This window comes from Muntiacus reevesi, chromosome 11 (genome assembly GCF_963930625.1).
Source record: "Muntiacus reevesi chromosome 11, mMunRee1.1, whole genome shotgun sequence".
Taxonomy (NCBI): Eukaryota; Metazoa; Chordata; class Mammalia; order Artiodactyla; family Cervidae; genus Muntiacus; species Muntiacus reevesi.
Window position 1 is genome coordinate 20,379,145 of NC_089259.1, and position 25,163 is coordinate 20,404,307.

General features: G+C 45.9%; 1 protein-coding gene across 1 annotated transcript in view; it reads left to right on the forward strand.

Annotated features, from left to right (window-relative positions):
• The first annotated feature begins 3,077 nt into the window (after nt 1–3,077).
• Nucleotides 3,078–25,163, forward strand: part of FOXO1 (forkhead box O1) — an 89,784-nt gene continuing 67,698 nt past the window's right edge. Inside the window, exon 1 of the mRNA XM_065901954.1 lies at nt 3,078–4,188. Coding sequence (XP_065758026.1) covers nt 3,517–4,188 — 672 coding nt within the window. The 5' untranslated portion in view covers nt 3,078–3,516. The remainder of the gene's footprint in view (nt 4,189–25,163) is intronic.

Sequence of the window (25,163 nt, forward strand, 5' to 3'; positions counted from 1 at the left end):
GTGTGTCTGCTTTTTAAAAATCTTTTAAATCAAAACTTCCAGCTCAGTAATTTCATCGAAGTAAAATTACTAAAATCTATGGGATCGACTGAGAAATACACCACAAAGTTTTATGGTGATTATTGATATCTTGGGATTGAGCTGTGTTCAGTTGCTTAGTTGTGTCCAACTCTTTGCGACCCCATGGCCTGTAGCCCACCAGGCTCCTCTGTTCGTAGGACTCTCCAGGCAGGAATGCTGTAGTGTGTGGCCATGCCCTCCTCCAGGGGATCTTCCCAACTCTAGGGATCCAACCCAGGTCTCCGGCATTGCAGGCGGATTCTCTACCGACTGAACCGCCAGGGAAGCCCGCATTGGTATTACGTGCTATTTATAATTTTCTATCTGTGTACTGAGGTTGTTGATGGGAAAGCAGGAAACTGAAGTTCTAACCCTGACAGCATCACTGTTACTTATGTGAACTTGGGCAAACCAGTTCACTTTGCTGTCTCAGTTCATCGTGTGGTGTCTCACCACTAGGATGATTTCCAGATTTTCCTCCAACTTTAACATCCTCTAGGTCTAGCTGAAAAGAAAGTTCATCTTGATACACCCACAATGGAGGGCAATTTGGCAGTGTCTCAGAATTACAAATGAACTTGACTGCTGACCCCAGTGATCTTTCTGGACATTCCTTCTGTGGAGGTACTTGCACATATGCAAAATCTCTTAGTTTTACGGGATTACAGAACAGTTTGTGATCCCTCAAGGGTAGAAACAAGCAAAATGTTCTCCAGCAAGGGTGAGTAAACTGATACATACAATGGTAGGGCAGGCAGCTATAAATAAATATTTTTAATTTTTTGTAACCATGTGGCAGGGACATTGGTGGGGTAGATACTCAGGAAAGACCAAAGAAAGCGAATTTGTCATTTAAAGAAACGATTGGGCAGGACAACTCAGAAGATTTCAAGGATCTGGGGAGAAAGTCTGTAAGAAAACTCCCTTAACCAAATACCTTCCTCCAGTTGAAGTCCTGAAAAACCGGAATTGAAATGAAGGCACGGCCAAATTTGCAGTTGACTTCCTTTGCCAAGCATGATCCACTTGGGCACCGCCTATCTGTAGGGTGCGGCCGTGTGAATGGGGGCTGCCTGTATAAAGCGTAGTCGGAAAGGTAGAGGGTAGCAGCGGTTGTACACTACCGCCTTCCTTTCGGCTCATCATCTGGGTTACTGAGGTCCCCTAGCGGCTGGCTGGGGAGGCCGGAACAGTCTCAACTTGATAGTAAACGCAGAGACCACAGGGGGCGGGTGGGAACCAACTACATTTTCAATCCATCAGGCTCACGACCCCCAGTCACCCCCAGTATCAGTGGGAAGCTGTTGTGATAATCGGATTATGAAGAAATCGGAGTTTGGACCAGTGAGAATGTCAACGAGGACCAAATTTTTCTCTAAGTCTTTTCAAACTTTTCTAAACGAGGCCTCCTTTGCTTTAGATGCCACTTATTCAATTGAAGAACTGTCATAAAGAGGTTTTTTTTTTTTTTTTGCCGGGGGTGGAGTGGTGGTAGTGCATTGGAAGCTGTCATTTTGGACAAAGCTATTTAAAACTCCACCGTCAGTCTTACATCTTCAGTGATGCCCTGTCTCTGAAAGGAAATGCCTTCCATATTCCTTCTAAAAAAAGCAAAACAAAACTTGACAAGTATTTCTTCTGCTCCTTGAGACACAAGGGCCATTGTCTTCGTTTGGTCCCCACTGATCTTGGCAGGACAGCCTGGACCTAGAGCCCAGATGGAGCGAGGTGGGGTGGGATGGGAGGGGGCGGTGATTGACACGCGGGACAAGCAGCCTAAAGCAACACCTGGGGGTGGGGCAGGGCTGCGCCCCAGCCTTTGGTTCTGTCCCCTGTTAGGTTTTCCCTTCTCAACGTCTCAGCACTTGCATTCTAAATAGCAAAGCAATGACAAGCAAACAAACGAACTCAGCGTAAGTAAGTAATAAAGTGACAAGGCTCTTCCTAAGTGCTCTCCTCTGACCCCGCCTTCCCTGTCGTCCGGGACTGACTCAGTGGACAGTCTGAGGTTCCCGCCCAGGGGAACAGGTTCCCACGGAGGGCACGGGGGTTGAGGCTGCCTTCGGGTCTGAGGGTGCGTGTGCATGAGCAACTATCTTCGGCCGGCGCCGAGCCCCCTTCCCTCATTTCTAGTCTTAGGTCAAGACTGGAGTGAACCCGGCTCGCGGCGGCTCGGCTGGCTAACGGCTCCCCCCCCTCCCCCCCAACTAGTCTACACCGACCGCCGAGGCTCAACTCGCGGGTGCGGATAGGTGGGTTCCCGGCTGAGTCTTCCGCGCCGACTCGGCAGTCAGAACCCCGGCACCGCGCGAGGGTGGGGACAAGCGTGTGTCCGGCCCGCGCCCGGGGCCGGAGACTCTACACATCGTAGGGAAAGGGGAAAAAAAAAAAAACCACCAACTAAACCAAACAAAAACAAAACCCACCGACTTGCCCACGTTTCTCTGCAGAGAAATCGTGGGCGGAGTCGAGAGGGGGCGAGTGAGCAGAACTCCGACGAGGCCGCCTCCGCCTGCCCACCCACCCACCCGGCGGCCCCCTGAGCGCCGAGCGTCCCCGGCCCCCGCCCGGCCCAGCTTCGGGCTCCCGAGCGCAGGTCGAGGCGAAGCGGGCGGCTCGTTCCACTCGGGCTTCCCGAGTACTCGACTGGGCTCCTCAGTAGTAAACAAAGTGTCGCCGCCGCCTCCACGTTGGTTTGCCTCCTAGCAATCAAAACACTGAGAGGGCGAGAGACTCACAGAAACACTCGAGAATTACCAGAAAATAATAACAGAGAGCCAAAAAAAAAAAAAAGAGAGCGAGCGAGCGAGGGAGAGTGTTCATGTGAAATAGAAAAACACCCCACTACCCCCCACCAACCCACTGCTGCCTCCCCGTGGAAAACTGAGCCCCGCCCAGGCCGGCGCCCATTGGCGGCCCGGGCGCTGCCGCCGCACTTTCATTGGTTGCGGGGGCCGTCCGTCAGGGGCGGGCCGGCGCGCGCGCCGCCGCCGCCGCCGGCGGGGGGCGGCGGCAGATCCCGTAAGTCGGGGCGGCCGCGTAGTCGCTGCAGCTGCCGCCGCCGCCGCCGCATTCAACAGGCAGCAGCGCCGCGGTCGCGCCCGCCCGGGGAGAGCGAGCGGCCCGCGGTGTCCGTCCGTTCGCCCTTCGTTCGGCGGGGAGCGCGACGCCAGCGCTGTCGGGGCCCCGACGACTCTGGCCTGCCGTCCAGTCAGTGCAGCGAACCCGGAGGCGCCTAGATGCGGACGGAGCCGTGAAGTTAAGTTCTGAGCTCGCGCTTCCACTCCGCCGCCGCCGCGCCTCCCTCCCGGTTTCCGTCCGCTCGCTGCACCGACCTCACCCCTTCCCGCAGATCTCGGACCGGCTCTCGGCGCCCTCTCTCCCCCCCCGCCCGGTGCTGCGCTTTTCTCACTTCTGGGCAAGTCCCGCGGCTGGGGGAAGGGTGGGGGGGTCACCATGGCCGAAGCGCCCCAGGTGGTGGAGATCGACCCGGACTTCGAGCCGCTGCCCCGGCCGCGCTCGTGCACCTGGCCGCTGCCCCGGCCGGAGTTTAGCCAGTCCAACTCGGCTACCTCCAGCCCGGCGCCGTCGGGCGGCGCGGCGGCGAACCCCGACGGCGCCGCGGGCCTGCCCTCGGCCTCGGCGGCCGCTGTCAACACCGACTTCATGAGCAACCTGAGCCTGCTGGAGGAGAGCGGGGACTTCCAGCAGGCGCCCGGCTCCGTAGCGGCGGCCGCGGCCGCGGCCGCGGCGGTGGCGGCGGCGGCCGCAGCGGCCGCAGCTGCCGCCACCGGGGGTCTGTGCGGCGACTTCCAGGGCCCAGAGGCGGGCTGCCTGCACCCGGCGCCGCCGCAGCCCCCGCCGCCCGGCCCGCTGTCGCAGCACCCGCCTGTGCCTCCCGCCGCCGCCGCGGCCGCCGCCGGCGGGCCGCTCGCGGGGCAGCCGCGCAAGAGCAGCTCATCCCGCCGCAACGCGTGGGGCAACCTGTCCTACGCCGACCTCATCACCAAGGCCATCGAGAGCTCGGCCGAGAAGCGACTCACGCTGTCGCAGATCTACGAGTGGATGGTCAAGAGCGTGCCCTACTTCAAGGATAAGGGCGACAGCAACAGCTCGGCGGGCTGGAAGGTGAGCGGCCTTTGGGCGCACGGCCGAAGCGGGAGGGGCGGGTGGGTGTCCGGGGGCGCCGGCCTCCGCCCGAGGTCGCGGAGGGGCTGAGGATCAGGAGGATGGGGGCGGGGGGGGGGGCGCTCGCCGGTGCAAGTGCGCTTGGCCTGAAAGTGCAAGGCACGCGGGCAGCGCGTGCAGAGTGATGGCGAGAGTGGCAGAGGTGGGTCGTGGGCTTGCCCGGGACCCGTCGGGGGTGGGGGGACAGGACTGAGTGTGTGCGCGCGCGCTCTAGTGAGAGTTGGAGCGGGACCGGGAAGGGGCTCGCTGGGACCAGAGGGGGTGAGGAAACGGACGCCAAGAAGTGGACCTCCAAGCGGCCAGAAAAGTTCGCCCGTGAAAGAGAGGGGTGGGGCGGGGGGTCCACTGGGAGCTGTTCCCCTTCGGCTCGCGCGGACTCTGGCCGCTGCTCATATTCCCGCTCCCCATCCCCCAGGACATCGGGGGTGAGGGCGGCTCCCCGCCGCCCACGCGGCGGGCGTCCCCCACCCCCAAGCCCCGGGACGCCCCGCGGAGCCGTTTCCGCCGCGCGGGGCGGAGGAGGGCCCGGCGATGGGGGCCTCAGAGCCCCGCCGCCCGGGGACGGAGCTGCAGGTGGAGGGGAACGGCGGGGCGCCAGCCGGGAGGCCCGTGGGGCCGACCGCGCAGTTTCGGGAGGCCCGCGTGCATTTTGTTTTGTTTTGATTGCGTTTGGAAGTGGCCTCGAGTGCCGGGGGCCGGGCGCGCCCAGCCAGAGGTAGCGCCTCCGACACGTGCGAAGGGGCGGCCACCGCCGGCGGAGCGCCGGCGCCCGGCCGCGCGAGGCGAGCTAAAGTTCAAGTGTGACCCTCGGCGGGGGCGGGAGCTGGCGACGGCGAGGGAGGGGCCGCGGGCGCAGGAAGCTTGCGCCTTTAAAGGGCCAGCGCGTTCTGGCCGCGCGCGCCGCCTGGCCCCGGCCGCGGGGCGGCGAGGCCAGCGCTTCTCCGCGCCAGGAAGTGCCCCGCAAACTTGGCCTCGCCCTAGGCTCAAGGCCTTTAATTAGGCACGGAGAGGCTCCCCTGGATGACCGGGTTTGGGAAAATGTGTCCTCTGTTGCTTTCCCATCTTAGTACGGAGGTGCAGATCCGAGAGGCAAGGCAGGGGGCTTTGAGACCAGTATTTTGGGGGAGTTAGAGTGGAGGTTCGAATCTAGGGAACCGGAGGGACCTCCTGCCTCGATGGAGACCCTGTAGATGAAGTGCCTCTGGCCCCTTTTGTCTTTCTGAGAGAAACAGACAGATACCCATCTGGAGAGATCCTGGAGGGGCAGGTCCATCCCTCCACCGAGGTGGAGAAGGCCCTGGGGTGCTCAGGAGGGCGGGCTCAGGGGAGGCTGACTGGCCTTCCGTCCGCCCTACGGCTTCCAGAATCTGGCAGTTGCTCAGTGTCACAGGTGGAAGGATGGATGTCAAGGTTCTGTAGTTGAGCCAGACTCCTCCTCACCCTTCATCTGGACTGTACAGCATAGTAATTTTCTTTGCTGCGCACTTGTTACACCAAGATTGTTTTACATACAGTGTCATCCCAGTGGTTAATGTGTGTCGGAAAGGTTAAGTTAATCACATCGTATTGAAACTCGTGGATAAGGAGCCAGGATCTTATTTCTTCCGAAGTGTTTTTTAGAGTAAAAGCCTCACATATAATCTCATTCATTACTAGGTATTACATGCCATTTTACCAAGTGCTTCTAAGAGGTAAAGAGCCTCTGTACTTTATGCGCGGTGTATATTCTTTTAAGTTAGAAAATAGAGGATGTCTGCCAAATTCACTTTTACTTTAACATTTGAATTTAAGTACTTGACTTATTTATTAATTCTGTTTGAGCTTTTATAAAGCATTTGCTATTAAAAAAAACCCCCTTTTTTTAAATCATTGTACTTAACACCGTTTTTGCGTGTCCTTGGAAATGGATACAGCCTACTTCAGCTTGTTGGAGTGCCTTTCTTTGAAGATAGGGGAAGGCAAAATTTGGGAATTATTTTTAGTTTCTCCTCTCATGTGGCCTTAAGACATTCTTAAACTAGGAATATAGCTTAAATGTTTTTATTTTTTTTTAAGTGCTTTAAAAATAAAAGATTCTAAGGCTAAAATCACCCTCTCAAGCCATTTATATTAGGTTCTTACTTGTTTTAATTTTTTTCCTAAATGCAATTATAATTAAAGAAAATGTACTGCTTAGAGCTGGAAGATCTTTTAAATGTTAGTAAGAATTATTGGTCCAGAATTAGAGGCCCAGTGGTGGCTCCTAGCAGTAGCAGTTCCCAGTAGAAACCTCCTGGGGCTTTGGGAGGGAGCAGGTTGCCATTCTCAACTGAGGAAATGTTTCAGGTGTATCAGTCAGTTGGTGCAAGTCAGATTACAGCAAGTGCATTTTCACTTTGAGTAAAAGGGTATTTTAAGAAGAAAAGAAACAACCTGAAGTGTTTTCTAACTCATAACTCATCTTCTGGTTGGAGTTTTCATAAAAATGAGTTACTTGTTAAAACCAAGTTTCACTCTCAGATCTGAAAGACTCACTGTGTTTTAAAGATTCATAAAAAGGAGAAATTTTACTATGACTTTTAGCTTGAAAAAAAAATTCAATTCTAAAATGCAAATTAACCCAAACTTGACTGCTTTAGGAGAGGCTGCTTTGGAACTAAGTTATTTCCTGTGATTTACTGTAGGGAATTAGATTGAATATTTAATTAAATATAGTTTGTTGTGCTTCACTTCCTGAGGCCTGCCTGAGAATTTGAAAGTGATTTGCATAGGACAGAATAGTTGGAAAGCTGTTGAAAAGTTCAGAAACTTTTAGTTCCTTAAAGACTTGTTGTATTTGTGGGATATGCATTTGTGTTTGTAGGAATGGTATGGCAAATCTTCTCTATACTTGTTTGAATATTGCTTAGAGCTGTCATAAGGCTACACACAAAGTGGAAGCTGAGACTTTTGGAAAACCCGGGATCTTTTAAACCATGTACAGTATTTATAAATAGTGAAACTTCATTTCTATGATTTTTTTTTTTTTTTCTCTTCTCATACAGAAAGTTTTCTAGAGCTTGGGAAGTAATATTGTGAGTTCTGGCTCTGTGTTTTGTTTTTGTTTTGAAATTATTTGGAACACTTAATATAGGTTAATAGGTTACTTCAACAGTAAGACCTAACAGTTGTTAAAATTGTTTTACTATGAGCTACCTGAGATAGTCTTCATTTTGGAATGAAGTTTCCTTAATTTGATCTGTGACCTGATGGTGCATTTTCTCATAGTGTTTAAAAATTCTTATCTATTCTATTCTAAGGGCTTTCAATCTGCAGGTGAGTAATTTAGCCACAGAGATTCCATGGCAGGTTCGATGGCTGCTTTCTTACTGCACAGTTATATTTGACAGAATCTTGTGATGATTATTGAAATTAACCTTAAAGAAAACCTTTTTTACAGTCAGGCGAAAATCTCAATATATGTGTCTGAGGAAAGGAGCATGAGGAAAGAGAGTTGGGAAAGGGGCTAATGCAGCGAAGTGTGATGTCTTATTTGCTATAGGCTGAAAGTTATGTGGGCCTGATGTGAACATGTCTGTGGCTCAGATGTTTCGTTCAGAAGTTCCCAAATAGATGTCAAATGTGAATACTTAATTGCCCCTCCTAAGAGCTTCATTTTTATTTTACTTTCGGTCTTCTGGTAAATCCTTGGGGAGATGTGGCAGGAGATGTGGCTTCTATTTTTGAATGATATTCAGCTTTTTTTTTTTTTAAGTGGCAAACATGTGAATACTGGAAAGAAGGCATTTTAAATTCTCATGTAAACTTTAAAAAATGTTAACGTTTGTTGAGATTCTACACACACACACACACACAGCCACACACACCCCCAGTTACTGAAAGGCTATGGCATTGGCAATGGACAGAAGTATTGCCAGCTATCATGCACTGCGAGGGGATCTTTTACGTGCTTGCTTCCCAGGTGGTGCGGTGGCAAAGAATCTGCCTGCCAGTGCAAAAAATGTGGTTTCCATCCCTGGATCTGGAAGATCCCCTGGAGGAGGGCATGGCAACCCACTCCAGTATTCTTGCTTGGAGAATCCCATGGACAGAGGAGCCTGGAGGGCTACAGTTCATAGTGTTGCAAAGAGTTGGACCTGACTGAGCCACTGAGCACCGCCCCCCCCCCCCCCCGCCCCCCCCACATACATGAAATGGGAGGGAGAAGTGAATACTCAGTGGTTGCTTAGAATCCCTGAGAGGGAGGGCCCCAACGTTTTGCTTGCCCTTGTTCTCTAACCTCTTGATCCAAGCTCCTAAACTGCAGTTCTGAGTGACTTTCTAAGAGAACGTCTGTATTAGCCTGGAATTTCTTTGGGAAGCCTGAACTGTTTGTATTTTTCTGGCACCCTCTGCCCTCGGAAATGACCCAGTACCCTGGCATCATGGGAATTGCCTCTGCTGGTTTTTTTTTTTTTTTGGTCTTTGTGTGCCATAGCTTTCGGGCTTCCTGGGATCCTCTTAGAAAGGCTGTGTAAGCCCCATGGTGTGGGAGAGAGCAGAGGAGTTTGCATAGTTGTGCTCCACGTTGAAGGAGCAGATCCAGCCCTGCTTCTGCAGTTCAAGGTGTGCCTTCATAGTAACAGTTTGCAAAGACTTGCCCAGTCCCCCACCTGCCCTGGTGTACACAGAGGTCTTAAGTTGGTAGATTGTTACTCAGTTGTGAACCAGAGAGGACCAGATGAACTTGAAAGTGTTTATTTTGGTGTGTCTGAGGAGTAAAGCCTTGTTATTTCAATGGATACTCTGTGTACAAATGTACTCAAATGTTGATGGATCCTCCTTTTTTTGGTTAATTACCAATAAGGACCAACAATATTCAAGTCAGTGGCACAGAAAGTCTTCGAAGACAATTACTACCTTTTTTTTTTTTGTAGTCTTATATAGAACACAAGAAACATGAAAATGCTTATTTGTACATTGGTGATTTCATATGGTTCAACCTTTTTTAAAAAAAAAACAACCAACTTTTTTTTTTCTTTTTCCACTGGCATCCCAGTTTACTCCACTCAGTTTGTCGATAGTTTATGGACTTGTGGGCTAAGTGTTGAAAGTACTGAGTCTTGGGTTGAGTTATTCTTGCCACTTGGAAGGCATTTGGGTTACCTCTCCCCCCCCAACCCCTCCCACCAGTCCTCATGTAGCTTTGCTGTAACCAAAAGAAAGAAAAGTGAACTAGTTTTGGTATTAGGCCCAGTAAAATTGGAAAGCTAAATCTGCAGTTATTCTCATGTAACACATGAGGATATTTTTATTAGTACAGTTAAAGAACAGTGATTATTTTCAGTCTGTAGTCAAAGTATTTTCTTCCCATTTGTTGAGTGGTTATTTTGTGTAAGTTGTTATATTAGAGGCATTTGATTGATAAAAAAATGATTCAGATGTGGATCCTGTAGGGAGGTTAGATGTGACATGTAATATTATGATACACGCTAGCATGGTTAAGTGCCTTTGAGAAAAGTGGAGTTCTGGGTTGGTCATTGAGGTGGACCTTGAAAATGGAATGTTATTCTCCCAAAATTTCATTATAAAATATTCTCTACTGAACACTCATCTACCTATCATCTAGTTTCTACTTGTTTCATTTTATTGTACTTGCTTTATCATGTATTTGTCTGTTGGCACATCCATCTTCCCATCAATCCTTGTTTTTAAAATTTATTTTTGGAATCATGGGTTAGCCTTCATAAGGGCGTGAAAATAGGGAAGCACAGTTTCTCTGTGAGATGGATATAGGCTGCACATAGGGAAGGTTTGAAAAGTATAGGAAGCAGAGTCTACTGTCAGACTGAACTTGGACTTTATACACATTATAAAAATAATATAAACCAAATTTTTCTATGAGATTGTATCTTTGTTTTTGTAATATAAGAAATTGTGAAAATAGGCTTACATTTTTAGTTTTCTAAATACAATTTCTCAGAAACATGCTCTCGTGTAAATATAGAGGCCCATGGAATGCGATTTGAAGACAGTGTGCTCCATTTGATTTAAAACTGATGTAGAGAATTTGGTAATGTGTGGAACAGAATCGACTTAATGTGACTAGTAGAGGTTTATAAAATGTTTAGCTTTTTACTTGGTTCTTTAAAATCAACTTTCATGCCCAGTGTCCTGGGGACAGAGTGATTCAAAGAAAGATGATTGGGTGTGATTCTTAGTTTTGTTTTTTTTTTTAATGAGAAATCTTGAAGTTATCAGTCTTTACATAAACCTACAGCAATTATGAGTGAAAGTTATGTTGCTTTACAGTTTAAATGTCAGTTAGATATCCGTAATAACTTTTTCATTATATCTTTATCCACTAACCCAAGTACAGTATGAAGTAGGTTATAAGGAGGTGTTTCAACAGATCCAGAGGAGGTTAAATTTAGATAGACTAAACCCATAATTGATGTCAGGAAGGTAGACATAACTGCATGAATTCAGAATACTTGAAGTGAATCTGACTAGCCTTTTGGTGAACTAAAAGGTTTATACCGTAAAAACTCTGGCATATCAAAATGCAGACATACAGATATATTAAAACTTATAAGCAATTTTAGAAATGACAGGTGTTGAAGAAATGTAGGAAGCTGTTTTTCTTGTGTGTTTATACCTATAGTAGCAAACAGCACTTTATTCGGAAGATACCCTGCTGCTGGGAGGGGGACAGTGATGCAAAAATAGACCACATAGGTCACCACTGTGAGGTTTTGTTAAATGAGTAAGTTACCGCTCACCTGGATGAAGTAGCTTTCACAGCACACCAGGTCATCCCTCTTGTGTGGTTGCTAACGATGTCCAGGTCATCTAGTCAAAAGCAACTAAGAAATGACTGGTCAGTCTTAATTGTTTTCCCCCTCTCAACTTCTGTAGATTGAGTGAGGGTGAAAATTGCTGGCCAGGTCTTTGGTCTTTGATTCCATAAGCAGAGAGAGAGAGGTAAAACATCTCCCTCTGGGCAGAGTCAGAGGTCATTGGGGAGGTCTGTGGGTTGACAGGTCATTTCTTCCAAGTCATATGAGTTCTTCAGTTCTTAATGGTCGTGGGTGGCACTACCATCTTTTGAGAAGAGAATGTCACCTCCAAAGCACGTGGCCCATGGGAGTGTCCCTGTGACCTGGCATGTGCTCTTGCCTCCGACAGGTCCTGCTCTTCTCCAGCCCTCACCAGCCACATGCATGGAGATGCCCAGACTGCCACCTTTTTGACCATGACTTGGTTCTGTAATCTCTGCGTTGGTCTTTGACCTAAAAAGAAAGTCTTTTTTTGCATTGATTAACTTTCTTCCCTAGATGATATTTGTCTTAATTGTAGCATTATTCTTTGTGTGGCTGAACTGACAGACCTGATCTAGTACTAAACCCCATGATCTTAACAGTTCTGGAGATGCTGCCCAGCTCACCTGTTTAAAAGCAAAGCTGTCCTGAGAAAGAGTGTGGGAAGAGGCGGTGGCCTGTGTCCATTGGTTTTTCCTTCATTTGATGATGTCTAATGAAGGCTGTTTTGATGAAGGCTATTTCTCAATTGCCTTTCTTTCTGAATCTAGAAAATGGGTCATGGTTTTGTGAATCTTTCCTTTTATTAAATTGGAGACTTGATAACAATCAGGACCAGGTGGCTCAGTGGTAAAGAACCCGCCTGCCAATGCAGGAGATGTGGGTTCAATCCCGGGGTTGGGAAGATCCCCTGGGGTAGGAAATGACAACCCACTCCAGTATTCTTGCTTGGGAATCCCTGGACAGAGGAGCTTGCCTGCTGCAGTCCACAGGGTTGCAAAGAGTTGGACAGGACTTGTTGCAAAGCAGGCATGCACAGTCAGGGTTTGAGAAGAAATGTTTTTCTGTTTGCGGCTGTGACCCTGAGTTGTTTACACAGCTTGCCTTTGCACTGCTAGTGAGGGGCCTACATTATTGGTTTGCTGAGTTAAAAGTTTGAAAGTAGCTAAAGGAACCTGATTTCAGGAAGGGGGAGGGGACCTCAGTGGTTGTGTTTTGTACCTGAAGTAAAAAAGTCTCAAAGAGCATGATTAACCCCCTCTTATTTGGACTCAAGCCAAGACAGAGGCCTGCCTCGTGAAGGAAAGAGGAGGAGGAGGCACTTAGCTTTGCCTCTTCGCAGTGCCCCCCTCCCATATCAGTGTTCCTATTTTAATTAAAAAATAAGTACTTTCCTCCACCAATATCATGCCTCAGAAGCCTGCCATGTAGGTGGCTTGAGGGAAGACCTCTCTTGTCTGAATGAGAAGTGCCTGCCCACAGAATGAGGTGGCAGTATGTTTGTAGTGATGCTGAGGGTTAAGAGTGAAGAGGGTCTACCTGAAACGAAACGCATTTGAATTTCAAGTCCAATTTGGAGAGATAAAAAATTGAATTATGTTAATTCCTAGACTTGTTAATATTATGTGTCCTTCAAAGCTAAAAAAATAAAATAACCACATAAATATCTGGAAATGGTCTATAGAAGTAAATATATATCATACCTCAGACAGTTTGGTTGTTTGGAAGCAAGGTAAAAGGAAATGGTTTGCATATGGTTTAGCCAGAGGGTCTTATTTTGGCAGATTCTTAAGACAGTGGATTTCATTGCACTCCTATTTTGACATGAATTTTTGCAGTTATTCCTTAGTGTAAGGTTGCAGCGAGATAGGTGCATTTGAGATGTTCTTTACTCTATAATGTTTAATTTGCAGGATCATCAATTTGTCACACCAGTCAGGGTTCCTTGTCAGGTTTCAGCCCGCCAGTACTGTGATTTGAATACTTGAGACGCCCAGCCACCTTAAAGGCAGGCGTTGCATCACCTGTCTGCGCTGCAAGGCCAGCCTTGAAGGGGTCGGAGGGGGAGGTAGCCAAGGGGAACTTGCTGAACTTGTAAATATCAGCTGAGGTTGTTTGTATACCCGATAACCTAGCTGGCTGCACCTCTCTAAACTTGAACGTAATCTTTTTTTCTCTGGATGGGTAGATATGCATGCCATCATCAAATTTACATGCAATGAATATGAAAGAGTCCTGTGGACCCTCAGGACTGAGAAAGTTCTCTAATCTGTGCGACTGTATTGGTCTCTCTCCCCCAGCCTTTTGGAATTTAATTTTCTCTTTGGTAGCCCATTGTGACATTTGCATCCACTGAATGTGAAAGATTCCTGTACTCCAACTCTTGTTACCCAAAATGATTTCCTGAACCCTTTAGAATTCCTGGAGTAGAATTACTTAATGTAGGGCCTGGGTTTTTATTTATTATATGCATTTGCATTAATGTGTAGACTTTCAGGTTATGATGGAACGCTGATGTTAAGCACAGTATTTGGTGACCTGTTTTAGAAGAGGGTCACTATAATGGTTTCTATTGTTGTTTTTATTATCTTCTGAAATACGTGGGATAATTAAAAAATTAATGCCAAAGAAAGAAATTTCCTAGAGTTAGAAATTCCTGTAATGAGGCACATTTTGATGCAGCTTACATTCTCTTTTTTTTGTTTCTGTAATGAGTACTTCTCCAGCTGTGATCCCCCTGCTCTGTTGCAGCCCTGTAATATTATATTCCAGTATTCTTGAGGTGTTTCCTTAAAGTGCTCTATATTTCTTGAAATGCCATTTTGATACTTTTGATAATGAATTGTACCAAGGACATTTTTTTTTAATGCAGAGATCACTTTATTAAATAAAATTTTAGAAGCATGATTGTCAGCAGCTTCCAGAATTCCTCTGGCCAGGCTTCAGTGTTAGGTGGGTCCTTGTGCTGGAGGGCTAGTCTCCCTGTCTGTCACCATGCTTTCAGAGGCTGCCCTTCTTCATGGTCTTTTCAGCCTGAATTTCTCACTGTGGTTTCTGACTCTAGTCAATATTAAATTAATCTGTTCAGCCGAGTTGAGTTACAAACCATTTGGTAGATAGTTTGAATATTAAGTTTGTGCCTTGCATTCCTTGGTGTGATTGCTTTATTTTGAGCTGAAGGGTAGGGGATAGAGAATAAAATGGAGGGAATATTGATATTGATATGGAGGCTGCTCATATTTATGCTGAGTGGTTTTTTCTCCATGAACAATAGGAGGGTGTATGTTCGAAGTCAGTCAGTTTCAGACCTTACTACTTTCTGATTGCATGCCTTCTAAATTATATTTCTATGAAAAAAATTAAAAATACTGACTATTGTGCCATGTGCTCCCATTGAATAGTGTAAACTACCTTGAGTCACTTGAAATGCTGAATGTGTTCCTAGAAGGAATTCCTGCTTAATTTCTTTTGTGATGAAATTATGGAGACATTTTAATCAAAGACAAGCTGTTGCTGGCTGTGTCCTTAGGCTACCCATTACCTCTGCCTGTATTTATGTGTAAAAGCCGAGAAGAGAAAAGGGAAAACACATTCAGTTCTGGAAGTCTTAGAGCGGAGATCGATTGCACTGCAATTGACAACTCAGGGCCTCCAATTATGCCTCATTTACACTCCCCACCTCCATTTGTGTTTCAAATCACTCTTAAAAGAGCGCTGGGAGGAAGAAGTAATGAAGGATAACAGGAAAACTTAAACCATTTCAGAGGGATTCATGACTAAAGTCTTTGTGATCCTTAACTCTGTGAATCCACCCCTGGGGTTGAAAATGGAGATAGCCCCCCACCCCTTAAATCATGTGCCCCGTTAAACTTGTTTCTGGGTGACTTGCTGAGACTGTTTGAGGGACTCACTGAGAAAAATGATATTGAATTTTATTAAGCAGAGTTTCAAGTCCTCCACCTGCCTTTTGCAGAAAAGCTCACCTCTGTTGATGAGCTGTCCCTGCTTCCCTGGGCTGTTTTCTTGCTCCTCAGGCTTGAAACCAGCCATCAGCCACCTTTCTGCAGCCCTGCGAGGGACACACTGCCTGCTCACGGGCCCGCCGAGAAGAGAGAAGAGCGTAATGACTTGTCAGACCGCATTTATTGTGCAAATGAACTTGAAAGTCAGCCGGGACAGCTTCCCCCTGTAGGCTTAAACCCTTTGAGTTTAATGTCCCTTCTGCCTTTTCTCACCAGGTTACAGCTTTTGGATTTACAGTAACTCATTCTGGCTATAGATATATTTAGTAGTATTTTTGTGTGGTCGAACACGAGGCATGGCCTTTGACATCCTGCTAGGCGTGCTTGGCAATTTGACATCCTTCACTTTAGATGGAATTCCCTGGCTTTGTTTCCTGTGATAGTGTGGGAGTATGCATTTTGGCTCTTTCAATCAGAGGTGGAGGAAGACAGGAAAAAAGCAAAATTGGACCGCACAAAGAGGGTATTAGTTTTCTCTTCTGGGTGTGGTACACTTGGCATGCTTTTTACTAGGAGTCTGAGCCTACGAAAGTAGTGCCACATACTGAGAAAATGCTGTACTCATATTTAGTTTTATTTTCTCTGATCTGGATTTAAATTTTTGACGAGCTTGACATTTTAGGGTCTTTGAACTCTTCTTTCATCCATGTACACCTGGCAAAGAGAACTAAAATGCTTGTCTTTTTGTGATGTCTTTACCAGTCCTAAGTTTGCCATCAACTGCAAAGGGGGGACTTATTTGCCCCTCTCCCCGAGGAGGGGAGTGTTGGCTCCTACTGACTAAAAGCTTACCTGTGTGATTATGTTTCCTGAATGTAGTCAAAACTGACATAAAAAATTATCCCCTTTGAATTGTCATGAAATTTTAGCTTCTGAAATCTGATGAAGTGGAGAGAAACTGTTGAAGTCAGAGTTTTACATTATTTTCTTTTTAAAAGTCACCTTTTGCTGTAAGCACTTTGAACAGAAAATCGTAAAGTGCCCCTACCTCCCAATAACCCACCAATAGGCCTGCCATTTAATTTTCTCATTCCACATCTAAGGTCAATACCCAGGGTGGGTTAGTTAACATTGTACGATGTAGGGACTCTGTTTTGTTTTCAGTTATGCACTGAATGAAGAATGCCTCGCGCAGCCTTCTGAGCTTTTTGAGGGCACACATCCGCATGCTTGTATTTTAAAACAGTGCTGCTTTTGATCTTCACCACCCCCCATTCTTTTTTCATCACCCCTTTGCTTTCCTCCTCATTTCGGCCCTCTCATTTGTTTTGAATACATTTTTCCAGCTTATTAATGAAAATCAGGTGAGACCTTTGCTTAAAGTTTATTGCTGGTTCCAGCAACCTGATGGTATTTACGACTGCAATTGGAAATGATCACTAAATCATTAATAGATCTGATCCCTTTCAGAAGTATTTACAAGGAGATTTGTGTCTGAAACAGACAACAAGGAGTTGTCTGTATAGAGGTTACCTTAAAGAGTTGCGATTCCTATTTATCTCCTCGTTCTTGACTTTTGGCTCAAGGCCTTTAAAGTTTACTGAGCTTTGTGTAAGAGAAGGTATGAGGAATCATGAAGTTTTTAGTTGAATAAATTTTAAAAGCATTGCTTGGTGTGTGAGCCTCTGGTTGATCACTTGGAGATTTTGAGAATCCCTACCACCCAGACTGCTAAAAAGCTTATTTCTGTATTGAGCCCCTGTGTTGATGTATAATTCCCCTCCTCCTTGCCCCCAGTTTGCTCCTGGGTCTGGACTTGGGAGCTTCATTGAATCAGCTAACTTTATTTCCCCTTCATGTACCCAAAGCCATTTCCCATAATTATTTTCCCAGCTAACCCGTCCCAACTCCTTAGTAAACACTTCCAAGGACTTAAGATTTGTACACGTTGTCAAAACATCGAACCAGTATAGTACACGGCGGCGCTGGCAGTGCCCTTGTCCCAGGACAGCGCGCTTCTGGTCGGGTGGCTGGAGAGAAGGCCCGTGCTAACTTTCAGATGCTGTGTCTCCCATTGACATAGAAGAGAGGTAAGAAAACAGGGCTACGAGGCCTGTGTTGGGTTCTCATCAGGGTTTGGAGGACAGTGGTCCTGTGTCTCAAATGAACGAAGTAGGAGCCCCACGTTAAGCCAGACTGTGAAGAGGAGATCTGCAAGGAGGCGAGTAACTGAGGGGAATAAACTTAATGGAAGCAACTCAGTGTATTTTAGCCTTTTATGCTAAAAGCTTGTTAGTCTGCCTGTCTTGATTTTTTTTTTTTTAAACTACAGTTTGTACTGATAAGTAATCACGGGAAGGGAAGGAAAGAGCGTTTTGGATGTGGGATAGTCTGAATGTATAGATGTGACTTCCAGCACTGTCGCTTCCATCCCGTTCTGAGATGTGTAGGCAACCTGTGTTTGACTTTTGGAAGGGAGGACCACACCAAAGTGCAAGATGAGTAATCCTAGCCATATCAGCATTGTGCTAGGTGTATATTGTCATCAGCTGTTTTTACTGAGCTCCAGTGTGTCCTCTTGCTTTTCAGTGGTGAATCTTGAACTTTGTCTCTAGCCAGAATCTGGCTTAGCAAATTCTGTAACCTTCCTGCTCCATCCGTGTTAAGTGTGGAAATGATTGATTTTTGAGATGGGTGGTGTTGGTTGATTTCACATTCTGAAGTTTTAAATTTCAACTTCAGACCTAGAGAATATGATACTGGAGAGGTCTCTACATTAGTAAAAGCAGTTAAAATCTCAGAGTTGTGTGGTTTTTGTTTTTTTAATGAGGAGAGAGAATGCTGCCCCTGTTAATTGCAGAGATTTGACCCAGGCAAACCAGGCTTTATCGGAGAAGGCAATGGCACCCCACTCCAGTACTCTTGCCTGGAAAATCTCATGGATGGAGGAGCCTGGTAGGCTGCAGTCCATGGGGTCGCTAAGAGTCGGACATGACTGAGCGACTTCACTTTCACTTTTCACTTTCACGCATTGGAGAAGGAAATGGCAACCCACTCCAGAGAATCCCAGGGACAGGGGAGCCTGGTGGGCTGCTGTCTATGGGATCACACAGAGTCGGACACAACTGAAGTGACTTAGCAGCAGCAGCAAGCAGGCTTTATGGAGTTGAGATCTCTAATACTAAGGACGGGAATCTCCCGTAAATCACTTCAGAAGCTCCTGAGCCAGTACTATGTGCATACAGATGTTCTTAAATCACGGGCGCGTCTCTGTGTCCTTCGGATTTGATGCTCGCCCTTATCGCCGTCCTTTCCTTGGTCCCCCTAGTCAGTACCTTTGCCCTTTCTGTTCAGAGCAGTAGAGTCCTCACTCCTTGTCAGTCCACCTGGAGGCTTCCTTACCTGGCTCCGCCTGGGATGAGCTGAGGCGGGAGAGGAACATTCGTCCTGTTTTAATCACAGATTGTTGGGAATAATTGACCGGCCAGTGTCTACAAAACACACTTAGATATCTCTCCTTACACCCCTGGGAGGATGCCCGTAGACCACCAAGGTGTTTGAGATTCGGTGTTGGGGTCACTACAGAGCCGTCAGAATTCCCTCTGGCATTTGCTTTTCCTGATGCCCTCATCAGCCTGGTCCAGATCTGTGATTTTTCAGTGACTGGTAGAGGAGGTCCTGGGTTTTGTTTCTAGAGGGGTAAACAGATAATTCATATTTAACAAGTCACATTTCTGCTGTATTAGTTTCGTTATCTGTAAAAAGGGGCCAGTGAAAGCACTGGGGAGTACTTGTAGGGCACGTTGAGGTGCTCAGAGCAGGGAGCTAGGTAGTTAGGCCATATTACACATTTCAGCATTAGCCGAAGTACTTGGACTTGAGATTCAGAGTAGCTGAGAGTCTGGGGCTTTCATATTTTGTTTCTGGACGTCTTGATTATATAAAAGTATGTTTAGATAAAAAAACAGAACCAAAGAAAGCTAAAATGGCTAACTAGACCTTTCTTTCCTAAACTTTCCTAGTAATTCTGTAGCAAGTTTAATAAGGGTGCTCTGGAGACTGGTTTTGTGTTTTGGAAGAACCTCTGATAGTACAGGAAGATAGCTGGCAGTGTGAAAAAGCAGAGAGTAAAATTGTATGTAAATTTGTTCAACTGTATGAGATATCTTTCAGTTTCAATTTCCAATTGTGTGAAATGTCTGGAAGGAAATATCCCCAGATACTACAGGTGGGTTGTATTTAAATTGTATAAACATGGGTAATTTATTTTTTGCCTTTATATTTTGCCTTTTAAAATTTTAAGCAACACATGCCTTTATTAGAAGCATTAAGGTTTTTGAAATGAAAATGAAGTTTGAGATTTTCCATCCCTCCTCTTCCTCCTCCTCTAGAGGATATTGGATTCAGGCAAGCAATCACATAAACATAAAAGGTAGTAGCTACCATTGCTATCCCCATTTTTTAAAAGGATTGATGCATTTTATTATGTCAGAACTGAAGTATTCTATGTAGTAAAAGGCATATTGGATTATTATCCAGAATATTAAAAATACTCCCACAAATCAATAAGAAAATGTCAAACAACTCTCCCCAAAATAAACACGGTATGAATAGGCAATTTATAGGAGAGAGAAAAGCAAATGACCAATTAGTACCTTAAAAGATGACCCAGTTGATCAGTAACTGAAAAACTAATTAAAACTGTAATATACTATTTAAAACCCTACATATTGACAAACACTGTAAATATGACAATACCAAGTGTTGAACAAAGATAATTTATAAAAACTGACTGTTCCTATTTTTTAGGTGAGGAACCTGAGGCATAAACAGCCCAGTGTCACACAGTAAGTGAGAGAACCAAGATACTGGTGGGTTTTTATTGTAGATCTCAGACTCTTAACCACTTCACTTTGCTGTATCAGAGAGAATGATTATGTTTGGGATCTTGGAGGAAAACTAGGACTTTAAGTTGGAAATAAGATAAAATTAATGGATAAGGTGATCAGTTAATTTTCAGCATCCAAACAGTTAATACACACAGTGACAACCCTAAGACAGAAATGTTGCTAGCTTGTCCAGTTAGTTAACTAGACTCTCAGAGATGAAAGAGTCCTCCGGTATAGTATGCCTTTGGGGTAGTGAGCTTTCTGGTCCTCTGAAGAGGGAAAGGCATGCATTTGTGGTGGTGATTAATGAAGGGTTGGGAGAAGTGACCCGGTGACCCAGTCATGGTTCGGAGTGTGCCAGAAAGGAGTTTTTGGCCCCTGTTTTCCTCTCCAGATGGCCGGGTGGGTGCTGGGGTGTTCTGTGGGCTCTGTTACTCCATCCACACACTGCCTAGGAGGAAGGGTACTTCCTGCATGGGGAAGATGGACTTGGCCTGGTGATGCTCTGGGGTTAGCAAAGAACAAATACTGACCCATCTGGACAGAAAAGACTTGTGTTTGGGCTGAGCTTACGCATCAGGAAGGCTATCGAGCCCTCATTTAAGGGATGAGGATAAGGCAAATTCTTATCTGACCTGTCACCCAAACTTTAATAAGGTGCTAGTCAGCCTTCTTTACCAGTTGGCCCTGTTTCCATCCCACAGCTGGGACCTTACTAGGTCATCTCAGTTGGTCTTTATAACTCTGGGATGCCCTTCGTCGAGAGAAAGTCCTCTGCGTTGGGAGCTGCTTGGCCAGAGGATTGTGGTTTGGAGGATATGGTAGCCGTGCTTCAGAGATAGATAAAGCTTAATTTTGGATCCTCTTTCCAAGTGGTGTTCATTCCCCCCTACCTTTCTCATACAGTCTTGAAAAATGGCATCAACCCACAGCAATTATTTCTCCCATCTGCTTTTGTGTGTATTTCTTGGGTGAAGTGGTAGCGTGTTAGGTTTTTTTTTTTTTTTTTTTTTTTTTTGCGTGTTAGGTTTTTCCTGAACAAGTAGTTCCTAATAGATGGACAGGATTTGTGCCGTTTAATTTAGTATGGGGTTTTATAGAAGGTTATTAATATTTACTTTATTTAGGTAATGGAATTTCTCTTTACCTAAGTAAAAGGACCCCTTGGAGCAGTAACGTTTACACTTGATCTTACCTGAAAGGCCAAGAAGCAATAGCAGTAGCTTTTAGAACCTGGAGTATTGTCACAGATCCATTCAGGCTTGTTGAACTTAGCAGAACTTTGGGCAGGTTAACATTAGGTATAGGTTTCCTCATCTGTAAAATGAGAATACTACATCCTGGGATTGTTGTGAAGGCTAAGAGCTTGGGGTTGCTACGTAAGAAGACAAATGTTACTGTCTCCCTTGTCCTCTTATCTGTTTTATCTGGAGAGAGGTTTCAGATTGAGGAGAGGAAGGAAAATATTCTAAGTTCAACCTTACCTCATTTTATTGCACTTCTCTTTATTGTGTTTTGCTGATACTGCCTTTTTTTTTTTTTAATGACAAAAACAAATTGAAAGTTTGTGGTAACCATGTGTTGAGGAAGTCTCTTGATGCCATTTTCCCAACAGCATTTGCTCCCTTTGTGTCTCTGTTATATTTTGGCAATTATTGCAATATTTCAAACATATTCATTATTGTATTTGTTATGGTGATCAGTGATCTGTGATGTCACCATTGCAAACAGATTACAACTCACTGAAGGCTCAGATGACGGTTAGCATTTTTAAATGGAGGTACGTATATATTTCCTGAGACGTAATGCTGTTGCGCACTTAATAAACAGAGGACGAGATGGATGGATGGCACCACCGACTCAATGGACATGAGTCTGAGCACACTCTGGGGGATACTGAAGGACAGGGAAGCCTGGTGCGCTGCAGTCCATGGCGTTGAAGAGAGTTGGACACGACTTAGCGACTGAACAGCAGTAACACCAGTGTAAACGTGACTTACATGTACCAGGAAACCCAGAGGTGCGTGTGACCCACTGTACTGCGTGTGTGCTTTATCTCGGTGGTCTGGAATGGAACCTGCATTGTGTCCGAGGCATGTCTGTATTTCTGCATTCCGGACAAAAAAGACTAGGCCAGTGGTTCTCAACTGCGAGGGATTTGCGCGCGCACCACCCCCCCAAAGAATATTTGGCAATTTGGGAGTTTTTTTGGTCGTCACAGTTGGGGGTGGGGCTGCTAGCACCCAGAGGGGAAAGACCATGGTTGCTGCTGAACATCCAGCGGCACCCAGGACAGCCCTCCCGCAGAGCATCATCCAGCCTCAAGCCTCAGTACTGCTGAGGTTGGGAAGCCTTGTTCTATGTAAAATTCCCCTTTATTTTTTTCCTGCCCTAAAATCTCATTATTTGTTGTTTATTGTTGTTGTGTATGCTCAGTCGTGTCAGACTCTTTGCCACCCCATGGGCTGTAGCCCGTCAGGCTCCTCTGTCCTTGGGATTCTCCAGGCAAGAATACTGGAGTGGGCTGTCATTTCCTCCTCCAGGGAATTTTCCCGACCTGGGGATCGAACTTGTGTTTCCTCAGTCTCCTGCATTGGCAGGTGGATTCTTTACCACTGTGCCACCGAGGAAGCCTCATTTATTGTTTTATTAAGTGACTTCAGAACTTCTTCCTCCCTCTGTCCGGCGTGGATATAAAGTTTGCTTCAGTTGTTTTCCGTACTGTCTAGGAGGGAGTGAGTTTTCTTGAGGACAGTGTCTGCCTTCTGAAGTCCTAGGTGCCCCGAGTGTGTGGTGGCAGAGCGCCCCGCCCAGGCCTGGTCCCCATGCACGGATGTGTGGTGGGAGTTGGTGGTGCTCCCCTCTCCTGCATGGCCCCCTTCCTCGGCTCACATTGCCTCTTTTGCTCACTCCCTCACCAAGCCTTTCCTGGTTCCCTCCCAGTTGAATCCCCATCCAAAGGGATCTCTTGCCTTTGATTCCTTGTGATGGGTGCGCCTTCTCATGGATTTGTCTCTCACTTCCTGTCTCACTGTGGACTGGCAGCTCTTTAGGGCAGAGTTCTTCCCTTCTGCGGCCTGGTCTCTGGAAACAACTGGGTATAGTTCCTCCCACATAAATGGATAGGAAACAAACATTTAGAAAACAGCATATTACATTTTTCTTGAGGAGGACCGAAAGATATTTTCTTTATGCGTTCATATTATGTTTTCATATGTCACTGTAATATTCCTCTGTAAGTTAGATGATGAAGATACCAGCGAGTCTCACGTTGCTTGATATGTTTTTTTAGAGCAACCTTTTAAATTACCAGGTCCTTAGATTGCTGGTTCACTATTAAGTGTACTCAGTTCAGTCACTCAGTTGTGTCCGACTCTGAGACCCCATGGACTGCAGCACGCCAGGCTTCCTGTCCATCACTAGCTCCCGGAGCTTGCTCAAACTCATGCCCATCCAGTCGGTGATGCCATCCAACCATCTCATCCTCTGTCATTCCCTTCTTCTCCTGCTCTCAATCTTTCTCAGCATCAGGGTCTTTTCCAGTGAGTCAGTTCTTCGCATCAGGTGGCCAAAGTATTGGAGCTTCAGCTTCAGCAGCTTAACCAAAATCAATCCATGCTGTTCCTAGATTTAGGAAGGAAAAGAATCCTCCTCAGTATTCCAGTCTTCTCTGCTGCTGAACTATACTGGCAGAAAAAGAAATTCCAAGAATTAAAAATATAGACACAAAGTAGACAAACATATCACTGTTAACTTAGTAAGACACTGTTGGTAAAAATGCATACTGCAACTGGAAGGGATCCTGAAATGTGATGGTTCAAACATTTTATCCTCATCTGTAGTTAGTTTACAGATAAACATACGCTTTTTCTGAAATTCTGTAGTGTTGGTTATCTGAACCATAGATGTGACAGTTATTCTCATAAAGTAATCGTTGCTGAGGAAGTCCATATTCTAGAGTGGTAAGAACCTGAGTTAGCTAGTCACATGCCCCAGATGATTCCTGCCTTTCACACTTGGGCCTCACTTGTGCTGTAGTTTTCTCATCTGAAAAATGTAAATAGTAACTCTCTTATGTCCCAGTTGTTCCTACCTATCAAACTTTAACTCAGAAAAGTCAGCCTCATCCTTCCTGCCTTCTATGTTATGTTTTAGTCTATGCTAAAGTAATAATAGCTGCCGTTTATAAAAGACACTTGTACATACCGAACACTGTGCTAGAGTGCTTCATACTTTATTGTATTCTCACATAACAACTTAGAATTCAGTTCAGTTCAGTCGCTCAGACATTACTTTGCCAACAAAGGTCCATCTAGTCAAAGCTATGGTTTTTCCAGTCGTCATGTATGAATGTGAGAGTTGGACTATAAAGAAAGCTGAGCGCCAAAGAATTGATGCTTTTTAAGTGTGGTGTTGGAGAAGACTCTTGAGAGTCCCTTGAATAGCAAGGAGATCCAACCAGTCCATCCTACAGGAAGTCGTTCCTGAATATTCATTGGAAGGACTGATGCTGAAGCTGAAACTCAAGTATTTTGGCCACCTGATGGGAAGAGCTGACTCATTTGAAAAGACCCTGATGCTGGGAAAGATTGAAGGCAGGAGGAGAAGGAGACGACAGAGGATGGATGGTTGAATGGCATCACCACCTCAATGGACATGAGTTTGAGTAAGCTTCAGGAGTTGGTAATGGACAGGGAGGCCTGGTGTGCTGCAGTCCAAGGGGTCACAAAGAGTCGGACACGACTGAGTGAGTGAATTGAACTGAACTCTGTTATAAGTTGTTATGAGAATGCAATAAAGTATGAAATACTCTAGTGCAGTGTTTGGCGTGTACAAATGTCTTTTATAAATGGCAGTTATTATTTAGCATAGACTAGAACTTAACAGAAAGCAGGAAGGATGAGGCTGACTTTTTCAAGGTAAAGTTTGAGATAGGTAGGAACATCTGGGTCAAGGGTGAAATTCAATGTGGGCCTGTTGGAAGCTTTTTATAAAAATTTATTTATTTTAGTTTTGGCTGTGCGGGGTCTCTGTTGCTGCGTGCAGGCTTTCTCTGGTTTCGGTGAGTGGGGGCTGCTCTTGAGTTGCGAAGCACAGCCTTCTCAATGCAGTGGCTTCTCTTGTCGCAGAGCCCAGGCTCTAGGAGCACGAACCTAGTCACTTCTCTGAATGTGAAATCTTCCTGAACCAGGGATCGAACCCATGTCCCCTGCATTGGCAGGTGGACCTCCAGAGAGGTCCCTGTTGTAAGCTTTTTACACTAGGATCCAATAGCTGTTGCATGT